Genomic DNA, 15,939 nt, shown 5'->3' on the forward strand with positions numbered 1-15,939 from the left:
CTTTTCTTCTCTTTGTTTTCAGCTGTTCTTATTAGATGAAGTTGTCAGAAAGCAGAGGTTCCAAAGGGTGATGTGTTCGCATGTTCTGCTCCATATAATCAACTTAATTTAATACATATTAATAACAAAAAAGAAATTTAAAAAGCTTGTCTTAAATCACTGCCTTCCCACTTACCAAGAAAAATCATAGAAAGCAGTACATAGTATAGTAACTCTCGGTACAGACGGAGGGCCATAAAATCAAAGCACTCTTTCTGCAATAAGTGGATGCTTCGTTGAGGTCAATTAAAGGCAAGATTTATGCACACTTGCAGTCTCTCTGCTTTAAAAAATGGCTTTACACACTCTTCTTGAAGGTAGGGTGACAAACTGCTCAGTAGTTGGATGCCTTTGTAATGGAAAAACAGAACTAATTTGGAGGATGTCCCTGGCCTTTAAGACTATGACAGAAATAGTGGAGGGAAACCATAAAATACATGAGAACAGGGAAGATTAAAGCCAACTTCCAAAAGTCATTGAAGGGGAAGGAATCTCAGGTCTTTATTTAGAGCATCTCAATGGAGAAACTTGTTTTTTATACCTAATCTGAATGGCACTGGCTGAACCTTCTTTGACCTATAACATAAGGATAAACTTAAAAGGTATACAGTACCAATAACACATTATAGCCCGTCAACAGTATTCTTTGCCACCACCCATAATTAATTTGCGTACCTAACAAGATTCAGAAATGTAAAACAATGGAGAAAATATAATGTTTTACGAACCTAAAACAATTTAATTGTTTAAATCATTTGGAATAGGTGACTGTATTGTAAACCCAACTGGGCCTGAGTGATGGCAGTTGCCTTGGGGCCTTAAAGGATGAGTGGGAACTTGCTATGAAGACTGATCTGAAAAAGGCATTCCAGACAAGAGGAATTCCACATGCACAGAAAGATCCAGAAGCAGAAAAAAGCTTGACTTGTTCAGAGAAAATGAAGTACTTTGGGACCATACCAAAGGCATGCATAGGGGGAGATGTGAATCTGCAGGCTTGTAGGGGAAAAATGATAAAGATTAAGCTCATGTGTTGTGCTTTTTTCAGGTAAATGATGAAATGGATAACAAATTAACCAATGAAATCACGAGCTGGATAAGGATATGACTGGATAAGCAGGTGATAAAATCTTCTCTGGAAGTAGTAAGCAGGGTGGATTTGAGAAGAGGAGACTGCAGGAAAGGAGAGGAGTCAAATGTGCAAACAGTTGTCCAGTTGAGAAATGGTGATGGTCTGAGATGGAAGAGTAAAAGCTATAAAGGATGGAGAGGGGCAGATATGGGAGGCATGAGGAACAGAACTGGGTACATGTGATGATGGATTATATGTCAGGGGTAAGGTAGGAGAAGCAATCTGATAAGGCTCTTACATTCCAACTTTGGTATCAAGAGAAGAAACATAGAGGAAATGGCTGGTTCAGTGTAGGAATGATGAGTTTGAAGACTGTGATATCTACAGATAGACATGTATCCAGAGATTCAATCAGACATTTGGAGAGTATGTGGATTCATCACTTATTTATTCAACAACTATCAGAGTAGAAGATAAGATCCAAGGGTAGAATCTGGAGACATTAGATTCAGGCAGAGCAAGAAATATTGTCAAAGGAGATTTAGAGAGCAGTGGTCAGGAAGAAAACCACTAAGAGTGGTGCATGAACAACAAAAAAAAGCAGAGGGGTTACCAATAATCTAACATGCAGAAGAGAAGTAGCAAAGGATAGGCACAGAAGGAAGCCACTGAGATGGAAACGAAGACTGGATTCAAAGTCATGGTGAGGATAGAGCCAGATAGTAAGTTATTCATCTCAAACCAATGAGAGTTGACTCAGTAGAGCAAGCACATGCAGAAGGCCTTTTAGAAACCAGCTGAATAAGGAGACATGTAAGATGGTGGCTTGAGGAGGTCATTGGGTCAAGATCAGAAATAGGTTAGATCAGTAATCAAGGTTAGATTGGTCTGAAATGAGCTAATCCTACTTCCAACATGCTTTGGAGGAAGTCCACCCACTACTTGACTAAAGATTCCTTCCCATTACCATTATTGTTTTATCTACGAGATGGAGAATATAGATATAAAGAAGATCATACCTCTCTCTCTCTCTCTCTCTCTATATATATATATATATATATATATATGAATATAATTATATTTATATATTAATATATATAAATCTCTATATACACATATATAAATTATTTGGCAAATTATCAAATGCTTTATATAATCAAATGAGAAGAAGTGTTTTTATCAGAAATATTCTCAGAAAGACACTGCCTGGAATTGGAAAGATTGGAATGGAGCTAAGCTAACACACAGGGTACGTGCTTACATAAGTGCAAAGACTCTGCACTGATGGTGCTGTCAGTTATCTTCAGGACATGGGGGGCCAGACTGAAGTCTAAAGAAGTAGAGAAGTGAGTGCTTTGCAGAGAAACGAGGAAGTAAAAGAGGTAGAGGTTATTTAAGGAAGGCAGGCTATCAACTCTTTTCCTCCATTTTTCTTACAAAATTTTAGTGATTAGTAATTTAATAACTTACTGCATTACTCCTTAATGCTTTTGCACGATTGCAAAGAAGAGATAAATACCTATCCAAGCTTGAGACCAGACAAAAACAGAGACCATGGGGAAAGTTGCAGTAGGATTACATTTAATTCTCTCCCCTTCCTTCGAGGATGGATGCTTTCAGATGTCCACATACCCACAATTGGAAATTGATGCAGTTGTTTTAATTCAGAAGTTGCACAACTTGGGAACATGTAGTCTCACGTTTATTTGTCATCAAAATGCTACTCAATGGGCAGGTAGAAGACAGGAAGTTCCATAGCATAAATTACCACCACTAATCCCTACAGTCCTAGGGTCCTGTGGGTATCCACAGGCCAAATTGTGGGGAGTACTATCACCATATCAAGGATACTATGTATTAGCTAGTCCACATCCATGTGGTTTTTTAGGGCCAGTGACTGTGCTGGGTCAGGCTTGCCCAGTGAGTCAACAAGAGAGTTCACCAACCAGGAAGATCAACAGTGATGATCAAATAGACTGACATTTGTACACACCGCAATTTTTAATATTTGCACTAGTTTGGTGTCTTGAATCTTTATGTCCTAGAAGTCCTTTCACATGGGGATTATGGGACAGAGAAATGTATATTTTCATGTCTTGCAGGTAAAGGCGGAAGCCAAAAGAAATGAGATTTTTCCACTTTCAAATCAATAAAACAGTCCAGGCATTTTGCAGCAGGGGTGGCTTCCATTATGTAGAAAAAAGGAAAGACAAAGAGAAATGAAGAGGGGAGTTATATTGTGCCCTATACTTACCAATTATTTAGGTTATTTTATGATATTTGTATTATTCTAGTGAATTATAGTTTGCTTCTCACTTTGCTAATTAACTTTCCACAAACTGACTTCCGAAGTATTCAACTGGATAGTTGACCGATTTCTAGAAAAGCTATGTGTACATATTCTTTGTGTCATTCTGAGGAGGCTGAATTCTAGGCTGCCCAAAGAGCTCTGCACCCTGTGACTTACATCCTGTATAATTCTCTCTCCTTGAGTGCAAGCAGGACTGTGAATATGATGGTTTATTACTCTCATAATTAAGTTGCAGTATGTGGAAAAAGGTGAAGGGATTTTCAATTGTAATTAAGGTTACTAATCAGTAAACTCAGTTCATCAAAAGGGAGATTATCCTGGATGAGATATTTATTTCTTTTTTAAAGATTTTTATTTATTTATTTATTTGAGTGAGACAGAAAGAGAGCATGAGCAGAGAGGAGGGCCAAGCAGACTCCCCGCTGAGCAGGGAACCAGCTACAGGGCTCCATCCCAGGATTGGATTATGAACTGAGCCAAAGGCAGATGCTTAACTGACTGAGCCACCCAGGTGTCACTGGATGAGCTATTTAAAGGAAGATTCAGGCCTTTCCTGAAGGGAACGAATAAAAGTGAGAGTCCCTGTCTTGCTACGCTTGAAGAGGTAAACAACTATCATGTGTACTACAATCCCAAGAAAATCAACTCCACCAACAACCACATGAGCTTGGCAAGGACTCCGAGGTTCAGATGAGATCCCAGCCCCAGCTGGCCCCTGGATTGCAGCCTTAGGGGACCCTGAGGAGACTCCTGACTCAGAGAAGCTATAAGATAATAAAGGTATATTGTTTTCAGCCACTAAGTTTGTGTCAATTTGTTGCACAGCAAGCAAACACCCTCACACGAATGGCCTGATCACCACACTCAGGAACTTGGGGCTTTATGGGTCTCTCGGGGGAATATCATTCTGTGCCAACAACATGGACAAAAATGCTCTGACGAATCTAAGACATTGAGATAATTGAGGCCAAATCTGGACTCTAAATAGAAGGATGTTGGGTAAGACCATTAGAGACAAGGTAGTTCGTTGGACCAAAATCAACAAGCAAGGCAAGGACTGAGAGAGCTCTGTTGTGTGATGATTGATTTGCAAACTGTTTCATTCATGGGCCTCAGGGCACATTTGGAGAAAGATCACACACGCTGTGGATGCACAACCCTGTCTCCGTCTGAGCCGCGCCTGGTTTGACAGATGGCTTTTCCACCAGGAAGCCTAGCAGCTTCTGGTTCTGTCACCCTGGAAAGAGGAATCGAGGAATGTGGGACTCCGATGATAATCTCCCACATCCCATGTCTGCAACAATGAGAATGCACATCAGAACCCGATCCAATGCCGGAGCTCTGAAGGTTTCGAGAGCTCATTTCCCCCCTTTCTTTGTGTTGTATTAGTGCTGCACTACACGGGGCTTTGAGCACTTGTTGGGCACACACTGTGAAGTACAAGTGGCACTTGTTATGTGGAAAAGGTCCTAAGCAGGCAAGCCGCAGCCGTCGAAATGAGTCATTCCAAAAGCCACCCGATAAGCCACTGCTGAGCCCTTTGAAAGAACAAAACCTGTGAGTGAGAAGAAAGGACCCTCTCAGGAAAAGATCTGAACAAAACTACAAAAACCTAAGCAGATACTCAAGAGCCCTGATATGTCAGCGTTTTCCAGGGATCCTTCATCTCATTTATTTGCAAGGTCCAGCCTGGGAAGTTTGGAAAGCCACTGATCCTGCTTGAACCCCCCTCCACTCCCTCAGAGAACAGCCCAGTGGGAGAGAGGAAGGCAAGCTATCCTCTGGCCCATCTCGCCTTTCCTGCCTAGTAACTCGGTAAGACGGATTCCTGTTCCATTGCTACGTAACAAGTAAGCACAAGCACAGCAGCTTAAGAATCAATACCGTCCTCTTAGCTCATGGTTCTACAGATCAGAAGTCTGGGCACAGTCAGAACCCAGGAGGCTGGGTTCTCTGCTCAGGGTCCCACAGGCTTGCCCATCCACATGGCAGCCAGACTGTGTCCTTGTCTGGGGATGCTGGGGTCAAATCCCCTTCCAAGCTCATTTTTGTCATTGGCAGAATTCAGTTCCTTGCAGTTAGAGAGCTGAGGTCCCTGTTTCCTTACTGGTTTTTAGCTGGAGACTACTTTCCATTCCTAGAGGTCACCCGTATGCCTTGCCACACTGCCCCCTCCATCCACAAGCCATCAGTGGTTTGTCAGTTCCAGGGAATAGGTGGGGTGAGTACACCAGGAAATGTGACTCTCGGATACCCTCTTGGATGCCATTCCACCTACCACGCAAGATCAGGATTGTTGGGCAGCCCGGGTGGCCCAGCAGTTTAGCGCCGCCTTCAGCCCAAGGTGTGATCCTGGAGACCCGGGATCGAGTCGCTCATGGGGCTCCCTGCATGGAGCCTGCTTCTCCCTCTGCCTGTGTCTCTGCCTCTCTCTCTCTCTCTCTCATGAATAAATAAATAAAATCTTAAAAAAAAGATCAGTATTGTTATTCTCATTTTATAGATGAGGAGGGGGAGGCTGAGACAGTGTTGAATGCTGCCAGCACTGATGTGACACCTCTAACACCCCTACTTCTCTAATATGGCTGAGTTCTAAAAGGAATAGTCTTAACATTTTTGTACAAGAACCTTATAAATGTCCGAGATCTGGGCTAGTCACTGAGAAGGCAAAAACAAGTATATGGCTGGCCCTGAGTGGTGCTGGCGTAGCTTCCTTAACCAGAATTCTGAAACCTGAAAGTTCGCCAACATAATAAGCACACACAACCTTCTCCTCCTCTCTCCTTAAATGCCCTCTGGTTGCTTTTGAAGCTTTATTGGTAGAAAATCAGATTTGGGCACCTTTTCAGTTGTCAGCACTGAACAATGAAAGAACAGCAAATATTCTTTGTAGGAACAACACTTTATTAAAATGTGTTAAACTGTTTCTTCCAGAGCTAAACAACTAATTACGTGGAGGAAGCCCCCATGGTTGTCATGCCAGATTTTCTGGTTTCTAAGAAAGGATTTCATTAAGTCAGCGCTTGCTCCGTGATGTGATAGAGGAAGGCTGAGTTGCAAAGTCAGAAACCCAATTGGTGATGAGTAACATGATGGAAAGGACCACTTGTTCTGTTTGCCACCGGATCTCCATACAATTAGCAGTGCTTACAGCATTGGCTAAATAGATGGAAGACTGAAAAACAGCATAGTTAGAGATTGTGAGTTTCTTCAAGTGGTAACTGGAGAAAGGGATTTGGTTTTTTGTTTGGTTTTGTTTTTAAGGCAGTGATCTTATGATGAGTTTAGACTTTGATTCTACACATTTGGTTCCATACACTTCAAGGTTTTAAGGACGGTCATGATTCTAAACAGTTTCTGCAGGTACCCCAATTTCTGAATCACAGATCTGACTCCAATAAACATCTCTAGATGGGAAAATCAGAAGCCGGGAGATCTATCCCAATTCAAAAACATTTTCTCATCGTTTTGTAAAGAGGCAATCATGAAACAACATTGCAAATGAAGCATTAAAAAAGACCCGAAAGAAGGATTCATAACAAATAGAAGTTTTAGGAAGTGGGGAGATAAGAGTGAAAGGGGTCAAGAGACACAAACTCCCATTTATAAAATAAACAAGTCCTGGGATGCAATATATGGTATGGTGACTTTAGTTAAAATAGTGTATTGCATACCTGAAAGTTGCCAAGGGAATAAATCTTAAAAGTTCTCAATAGAAGAAAGAAACCTGTGACTATGTATGATGACAGATGTTAACTAGACTTATTGTGCTGATCACTTTCCGACATATACAAATATTGAATCATCATGTCGTACATCTGAAACTACTATGTTATATGTCAATTATAGCACAACTAAAAAAAAATAATACTTTGTATTTTCTAAAGGACTCAAAAGTGTAGAAGTGCTTGATGCTCAAGGGAACATATTTTCCTCATTATGCTAAATATTATATGAATGTCATAATATCATGAAAAGATTATTACACCTGGGTAATACCTCCCTGTTTATTCAGACTGTTCTATAAAAAATTATAAGCCTAACATGGACAGTACGTGTGTGTTGGGGGAAGGCTTTCTTTTCCTCTCTTATTTGTTTTTAACATATGTGTTGCACCAAACTCAAATTTTATGTTATTCAAGCCTATTAATAAGCGGTAAGCACACCTTTAAAATAGTATTAATTTATCATTGTAGAGCAATTTCTTTCTACCATGCCGCATTATGGGCATTATTCCACTGGGTTGTCATAAGGCTGTGACGGAGCCAGGCTGTGACTGAAAACCATCAATTTTCAGTTCTTTATTCTCATTCTAAAGGTAACAAAATAGTCTCATTAGATCACTTGTCCCAAGTCAAATGCCCGTTGGTTCCAAGTACAGTCTCTGCCTGCACCACACAGAGTCTCAAATGATGAGTGGGATGCTCATTTACCTGAGCAGTGGGGGGGGGGGGGGGGTTGGTGGAGAACGCAAGCTTGCTCAGCTCCTGCTTGCTCTGGGTCATACATGAGATATGACTGGTAGGGCTTCTCATCTTTTCCAGGTAACTCTTTTTATTTAATCCAATCTTTCCTCACACTAAGTAGCTACTACACTGAAGCAATAAAAAAAAAAAGAGCAATTAAAATATTTATCACATACTTGTTGCCAGTATATCTTCTCCACTGTATAATTTTTAAAGGTGTTACTATTGTAGAAGACCCTAAAATAGAGCCATAAATGTATATTTTTAGTGTGATGGAATTACAATTTTTTAAAAACTAAATTGTACTTTCTTGGTATGTAATTTTTGCGTGTTCATCGTTAAGCTATTTTTTTCCCTACTCTAAAAAGCTGTTTTGCTACAAGTCCAGTTCTTTTTTACTTTTATCCACAGGGAAGTCATAATCCCCAACTTAAATAGAAGCTGGTTACCATGGAAATCATTCTAATGCCACTGAATCAATATTTTGATTTTGCTGACATTTAATGTAAAAAGACAAGACAGACTAAGATTCATAGAAGTCACTTTAAATCTTTGTTATAATTTTGATAGCTAGAAAAATTGTAAAGAAAACATATGCTCTGTAATGAACTCCAGTTAACTCCTGGTTATAAAGAACTGAGAATTCATAAAAGAACAATCTACATATTTATATGCTTTTGGCTTTGAGTGTACACATATGTACACATGCATTTGGACTCAAGATTTTTTCCCCATCTCTGAACTGAGCCCTGATTCTCTCTTGCTATTGAAGTCATAACTTGGTAGAGGAGATTTGAATATATCCAGTTTTGCAAGTGCCTTTTTATTAAGTGTTCTGAAGAGGTGAAATTTGCATCGAGAATCACTCTTCTATAGAACTTGACCTTTTCTGGGGCACCTGGGTGGCTCAGCGGTTGAGCATCTGCCTTTGGCTTAGGTCATGATCCCGGGGTAACAGGGATCGAGTCCCGCATCAGAATCCCCACAGGGGAACCTGCTTATCTTTCTGCCTATGTCTCTGCCTCTCTCTCTGTGTCTCTCATGAATTAAAAAAAAAAAAAAAGTTTACATTTTCTGCACTGGATCCTAGTAGTCCATCTGGTCCATTGACCATCCTCAAACAAGTACGACCACTAAGGCATCTCATTCCATACTTAGAGCTCCTTTTGAGGAGAGATCTTGAACTTGGACCTCGTGTTTAATAAGTCTCATACCAATCAAGCAGCTTTCCATGTCTCACTTAAGTCTTTGTGCTGCTCGAAATCACTGTCTCCTCTCCTGTCCTCGGAAGAAATAAAGATAATAGAGCTACTGTCTTTTGTTTGATAACTATGTATTTGAAATCCTAGATCTTTAGATGATGAGGGGATCTGAAAGAAATTAAGAGCGGCTCTCCCTCAGGAATTAGGTATTTAAGGCATCCCAAATGACTGTTAATCAGTTCTACTTTCAAGGTAACTGAATCACCACCCAAATGTTTCTTCTATGGGACAACCATCATGTATCTCTGCATGCTGTGAAGACCCCTGGTTCCCCCTATCTTGAGAGGGGCTATTCTGAGGCAGGTACTTTACACTGCTTCCAGATGTTTCCAGCAGCACTGCAGTGCTTGAGAACACATCCCTTACTGGCTATGTTCCTTCTCTGTTTCATCTTTCCCCTCCCTTTGAGGAGGTTCTTTTATTTCCCTTTGATTCTTCAATATTTCTAGATTACGCTCAAGCCTGCATCCTATGGAGAACTGAGTTTGAAATCAGTAAACTTCTTTTGTAAATAATCTAACATCATTGGCAATGCAGTTTTTTGGCAAGAAAGGTAGGAGTGGGGGGACTTCTGGAAATAAGATTAGAGCAAATAAAGGGAAATGAAAGGCATTGTGTAACAACATCAGGGGAAACCTAAGAACAATATTTAGGTCTCTAGGGCCCTTCAGTGTATTAACAAGTAGATGAAACACCTAGTTTGTTTCTACAAGCACCAATGTGTTACAAGTTGAAGGACATACTGATGACCTTGAATCAGGAGAGAATGGAGTCATCTGATCTATTCTTAAGGCAGCAGAGAAAAAATAAAGAGATTTGTACAGACTCACAGACATGAACACATGCATGCACGCATGCACATTTGTGTCAGTTCTATTTATTATAGCAAAATAAACTGGACCAACCTAAGTACTTATCAAGGAGAAAATGATTCAATAAAGTGTTATGATGTACACTTCTCTTCTTAAAAATAGTGTTTCTTAGGGCAGCCCGTGTGGCTCAGTGGTTTAGTGCCGCCTTCAGCCCAGGGTGTGATCCTGGAGACCTGAGATTGAGTCCCACGTCAGGATCCATGCATGGAGCCTGCTTCTCCCTCTGCCTGTGTCTCTGCTTCATTCTCTCTCTCTCTCTCTCTCTGTCTCTCGTCTGTCTCATAAATAAACAAAATCTTTAAAAAAAGATTCAAAAAATAGTGTTTCTTAAATTGAACACCGTGGAAAATAGTCACAGGAAAATAGGTGAAAATAAAACATGAAACTGTTTGGACTGACGCATGCAGTCATGATTTCAATTTTGTAAATACACATCCCTCTTACTCACATATGTACTCACATGCATATGCATATAGTCATGTTTTTACATGTATGTGTAGTAGGAAAAACAGCCTCCAGTGGAGATTTTCCATTGATTAGCTCCACCTCCAAGCATTTATTTGTATTCTTTAATGTGCCTCAAAGCTTTCATTTTTTTTTTTTTCAGTTTTGGCTGAATAGACACCAAGCTGGGGGAAATGAAATATGAGGGTGATGGAAGAGATGTGACATGAGTCATGGGCACCCCATCTCATGGGCTAGGCTTGAGCCTCTGTGGAAAGATTAGACCACAGTATGAAGGACTGGGGAGCCCACATGACAAAGACAGCTTCCCAGCTAAGAAAAGGACCACCTTGGCCTCCACTCTCAGCTGCAAACCACCGTGACACTTGGCACGCTGGGGGCTTGGGGGAAGCCTCTTGTGGAGAATGTCAGGGACACACAGCATGAGAGAACAATGAGGACCTGGCCCAAAGGTACTTTCAGGCTGGCACAGGGAACCTTGAACCGCTGTTTGCAGCTAACGCACAAAAATCTGAATGCGCTTGTATCAACACACACTTGAGACTGCTCTTACTGCAAGGGACTCTCAGGAGAAACCTAGACAAGCTGAAATTTCCTCACTCAAGGTAGACGAAAGGGCTGTGAGATCTCTGGTTAACCTGACCTAATTCACCCTCCTAGGCCAGCAAGGAGGAGGAGAGAGATTTGTACATTTAATAGCTGAGTTAACATACAGGTAAGCGTAGAGTGTAGAGATTGAGATTGAAGTAGACACCGAAATATATACACAGCGTGTGTGCCCATATTCACTGGAAGGCAGTCCACCAAAATGTCCCGAATCACCAGTCTTAAAATAATTACAATTTGCCTTCTATTTTTCTGCCTCACAATGTTCCTCTAAGAATCACATAATGCTTTTGTGACCATACAAATGATACTAATCAAAGCAAGAAAATAGAAATTTTAGATCTTTTTCGAGGCCAAACCACTTCCTAATGATTTGAAGCTTTTTTTTTTTTTTTTTTTTTTAGATTTTATTTATTCACGAGACACACAGAGAGAGGCAGAGACATAGAGGGAGAAGCAGGCTCCATGCAGGGAGCCTGACACAGGACTCAATCCCAGAACCCCAGGATCACAACCTAAGCCAAAAACAGACACTCAACCGCTGAGCCACCCTGGCATCCCTGATTTGAAGTTTTAAGGGGGTAAAAAAATACACGACAGGATGCCTTCCCTTCCTGGTGATATAAATGCATCCCTCGGGGTGTCCTTCCTTGACACCTTAACAAAAGGCCTCTTGGACTCCAGGCCTCCTGTCTGAGGGGCAGGCAGACCTGTGAGACCCAGGGGGGCAGGCAGGTGCTCAGGAGCATGCCGACCCCATAGGTGCGGGGCCAGGCACATCCTGACCCACAGGTCGGGGCCCAGGCTTATGCCAACCCCACAGGTGCAGGACCCAGGCTCATGCAGAGCCCACAGGTGCGGGGCCCAGGTGCATGCTGACTCACAGGTGCCGGGCCCAGGGGCATGCTGACCCCACAGGTGCGGGATCCAGGTGCACGCCAACCCCACAGGTGCGCAGCCCAAGCACATGCCAACCCCACAGGTGCGGGGCCCAAACACATGCCGACCCCACAGGTGCGGGGCCCAAGCACATGCCGACCCCACAGGTGCGGGACCCAGGGGGGCACACGACCCCACAGGTGCGGGGCCCAGGCTCATGCCGCCCCCACAGGTGCGGGGCCCAAGCACATGCCAACCGCACAGGTGCGGGGCCCAGGCTCATGCCGACCCCACAGGTGCGGGGCCCAGGCTCATGCCAACCCCACAGGTGCGGGGCCCAGCCTCATGCCGACCCCACAGGTGCAGGGCACAGGGGCTCCCCGACCCCACAGGTGCGGGGCCCAGCCTCATGCCGACCCCACAGGTGCAGAGCACAGGGGCTCCCCGACCCCACAGGTGCGGGGCCCAGGCGCATGCCCACCCCACAGGTGCGGGGCCCAGGGGCTCGCCAACCCCCAGGTCGGGGCGTCTCTTACCTTCGGGCCGCTCGGGGCCCTTGGCGCTCTTGCCGGGCGCCGCGGCGCTGTTGACCGTCTCGGAGGACGTGCTCAGCTTGGTGCTGGGGTCCCGCTTGGGCTTGGGGGGCGGCTGCCTGCGGGAGCCGCAGCTGTTGTCGTCGTCTGTGCCCCCGACCGAGTGCAGGGACTGGGACCTCACGGAGAAGCCGCCGGAGCAGGGGTGCGGAAGGCGGTCCTGCGGCGCGGGCATGGTCATGAAGCCCATGCGGAAGTGCTTGCCCGCGTAGCTCCCCTCGTGGCCGCGGCCCACGTCGCCCCCGATGCTGCAAGACAGAGCAGAGCCCCGCGCGGGAGGGTGAGGGGAGCCGGCGGAGCCCCGGCCCGGGCCCCGGGGGAGCTCGAGCCTAACCGGGAGGGCGAAGGAGCGTGTATGCATCGGCCCGCACAGGCTGTACTCGTGCATCGAGTCGGACGCGAGAGCAGATGTAACCTGATGAGCATCGGAAATCCCAGCACTTATTTCCAGCCACCCTAGAATCCTGGCATCCAGATACTCTCAACATAGTATTTTAAAGGAGAAGAAAGTCCCGCAGTGGCACATGTCAACTTCCATCGCGTTCCCTTAAGGGAAATCTTGTGGGTGGCTTAAAAAGCGAGCAGGAGGCCGGTGACAATGACTCGCCTGGGCCGTCTTTTGACACACGGCTGAGGTCAAGTGGGCAGCGCCTGACACTCTTCTCCACTTCCTCAAAACCATCCCTGCTCTTTACCAGGTTGATTTAGCGGGGAAGACAAGGCAAAGAGCAACAAAAGAGGGGTCATGACCAAATACAGGGGGGAGAGAAAGAGCAAGGCTGCAATTGCTAACCTCTGGGAGCTCTCCAGAAACCTTCCCTGAGACTGGAAACCCAGTTCTTACTAATAAGCTGGCCTCACAGAATTAAATAGCATAATAATAAATAAAGAGATACAGTGAAAGTATCATGTGATCCTGGGATCGTTCTAAACACTTCATGGAGTATGCAAAGTTCTTAAATGGAAGGTTCTTATGTTTTACGGAGGAAAGTTCGATCAAACGTCTTAAAATATAAGAGATCCCAGTTTGAAGCTCAGTGACTCATATAGGAAATGACTCTTGGCCCTTTCTCTAGGTTATTAAGTAATAGTGACTCTTGGATGAAGAAAAAAGACAAGAGTGTCAATGTGAAATTTTTAAAGATTTTTTTTTCTAGAGTTTTCCCCATTTATGTTTATTCATCAATAGAGGAAGCAAAAAGAAACATTGTTGAAAATATCCCACTGATTTTCTTAGACAGATATGAATATTAAAAAAGTAGCTTTGAGTATATGCTTTTTTGGAAGCCTGTCGAGTCTACCTTTCCAGACATAAGTTTATTTAAACTCTCTCTCTTTTTTTTTTAACCCAAATTTTTGGCTGGTTCTGCCTTTATAACATGATGATATTCAAGCTAAGATTCTATCATTCTCTGTATTGTATCTTTCATACCATTATAATGTTTGTCACAAATTTTACATTCTAACAGGAACAATAATGGAAAATGAGTTTTTTTCTTTCCCTCTTTGGTTGAGGACATAGCAGAATTATATGACCATAGTGGATAGAGCCAGAAAGGATTCAGCAAGAACATGAGACTCTGATTCTGGCGTTAATTTGGACAATGACTTGCCACACAGTCAAAAATATTAGTTTATATTTATTTCTTTTTTTCTGAATATTTTGAGTGGATATTCAGACAATGAGTATACCATCTTTGCAAAATGAAATTAAGATGGCTGGAAGCTGGCTACACTATCCTGAGCAATGAATATCCAGAAGCATGAATGAAGTCAAAGGATTGGGAGGATTGGGTGGGTGGAGCTTTCCACATCCTGGTTGTAAGCGTCCTAAGCCTGGGCAGTGTTGCCACGTATTTTATTTTGTGTGCTTTCTTCAAGAACATCCATCAGAAAATAAATGAAGCTTCCTTAAATGGAATAGTTTAGGAAAAATCATTAAGAATTTAAGGCGGAACAGAAGTGGTGGAGGAGGGGGATGGGTGTGGTGGAATGGGAAGGTTTCTCTTTAACTTGTGATGATTGTAACCTTCATCTTTCTCATAGATATTTGATTTTGTGTAACTTTGCCTTCAATCATTTTGCATCCTCATCTTTTCCTTATTTCTGTTGTCATATCACTGCACAAGGAGTGCTTTATGGATTTATTTAGACAGTCATCTCATTCCGAGTAACATAGCCACGTGAGGGGATTTATGCATGTGTTAATGCACATAGGCATTTATGAGATAGTTACTAGGAATAATTGTATCAGCAATTTCTCTGTTACTTTTGACCTAAATAGAGCCTGAGCCTTTTTCCAGACAGATAATTAGCTCTGCTGCTTCATTTCGAAATTACATTTTTTCAGCATAAAACAATTTCATCTAACTCTGAATGCCTTTGTTCATATATGTCCATGCACACGCACACACACAGATGCACACGCACACACACACACACTTCTTCCAAAGAGAAATTCAATGTATGCTTCAAACAATAGTAGGTCTGAGTTGCTAGTTTTATATGACCAGGCTATGAATGCAGGACAAAGGGATGGGACTAAAATAAATTGGATACAAAGGCCATTGTCCAAGGGTAAGCAATAAAGGTAATGGTACCTCTAAGTTCAAGAGACCAGTAAAGATGATTAGCTTACAGCAAATTGAAGATTGTGGAATATAATATACAACAATTCCTGAATTTATTGTAGAAACTTGTGGAGCTTTAAAAATATGCACATTCCAGAACCCACACTAAAGACAACTACCAAATCACATCTGTGGAGTCAGGACCTCTGTATGTGCAGCCAGTGAGTTGTGTTTTTAAAGACTGTATCCAGATGTTTCTGAGATAGTCAATCCAGAGACCTCCCAGAAACATTAAGAACAATAGTTAGAGCCATTAATGAGCAGACATCTGTTATTTAGGAATAGCCAGGGAAACACAAATATCAGAAAGTGGGACAAAGGAGACTTGCTAGCAACCAGCAAAATATCACAAATACCAAAATGCACCATTTACTAGCCAGATCCATAAAGTAACAAACAATCTCTGATTCTTAGTGCTTTACAACAACAAAGGTTTATTTCTTGCATGCATTGACTGGGTTGGCTGAGCTTTAGCCATGGCTCTGATCTACAGGCCTCCTTCATGATAGGAGCTAGGCCCTCCTGCGATATGTTCTTGTGGCAGAGAGAAAAGGACTCACTGAACCACATAGTGTCTCTTAAAGCTTCTTCTCAGACATGACATATAATTTTTCATTCATATCCCATTGGCTAAAACCAGGCTTATGGCCAAACTTGATATCAGTGGGGTAGGTATAGATTTTCCTCCAACAGGAAATCGCCACACGTTACATGAGAATATATGAGGATGCATAATCCTCTACA

The 15,939-nt window shown here is 42.8% G+C and overlaps 1 protein-coding gene across 1 annotated transcript in view; it reads right to left on the reverse strand.

The window, feature by feature from the left end:
- NYAP2 (neuronal tyrosine-phosphorylated phosphoinositide-3-kinase adaptor 2) overlaps positions 1 to 15,939 on the reverse strand; it is a 255,393-nt gene that overhangs the window by 136,461 nt on the left and 102,993 nt on the right. The window contains exon 3 of the mRNA XM_055300507.1: positions 12,509 to 12,813. Within this exon, the coding sequence (XP_055156482.1) occupies positions 12,509 to 12,813 (305 nt within the window). The remainder of the gene's footprint in view (positions 1 to 12,508; positions 12,814 to 15,939) is intronic.

The sequence above is a fragment of the Nyctereutes procyonoides genome, unplaced genomic scaffold, assembly GCF_905146905.1.
Source record: "Nyctereutes procyonoides isolate TBG_1078 unplaced genomic scaffold, NYPRO_anot_genome, whole genome shotgun sequence".
In the NCBI taxonomy this organism is placed as follows: domain Eukaryota; kingdom Metazoa; phylum Chordata; class Mammalia; order Carnivora; family Canidae; genus Nyctereutes; species Nyctereutes procyonoides.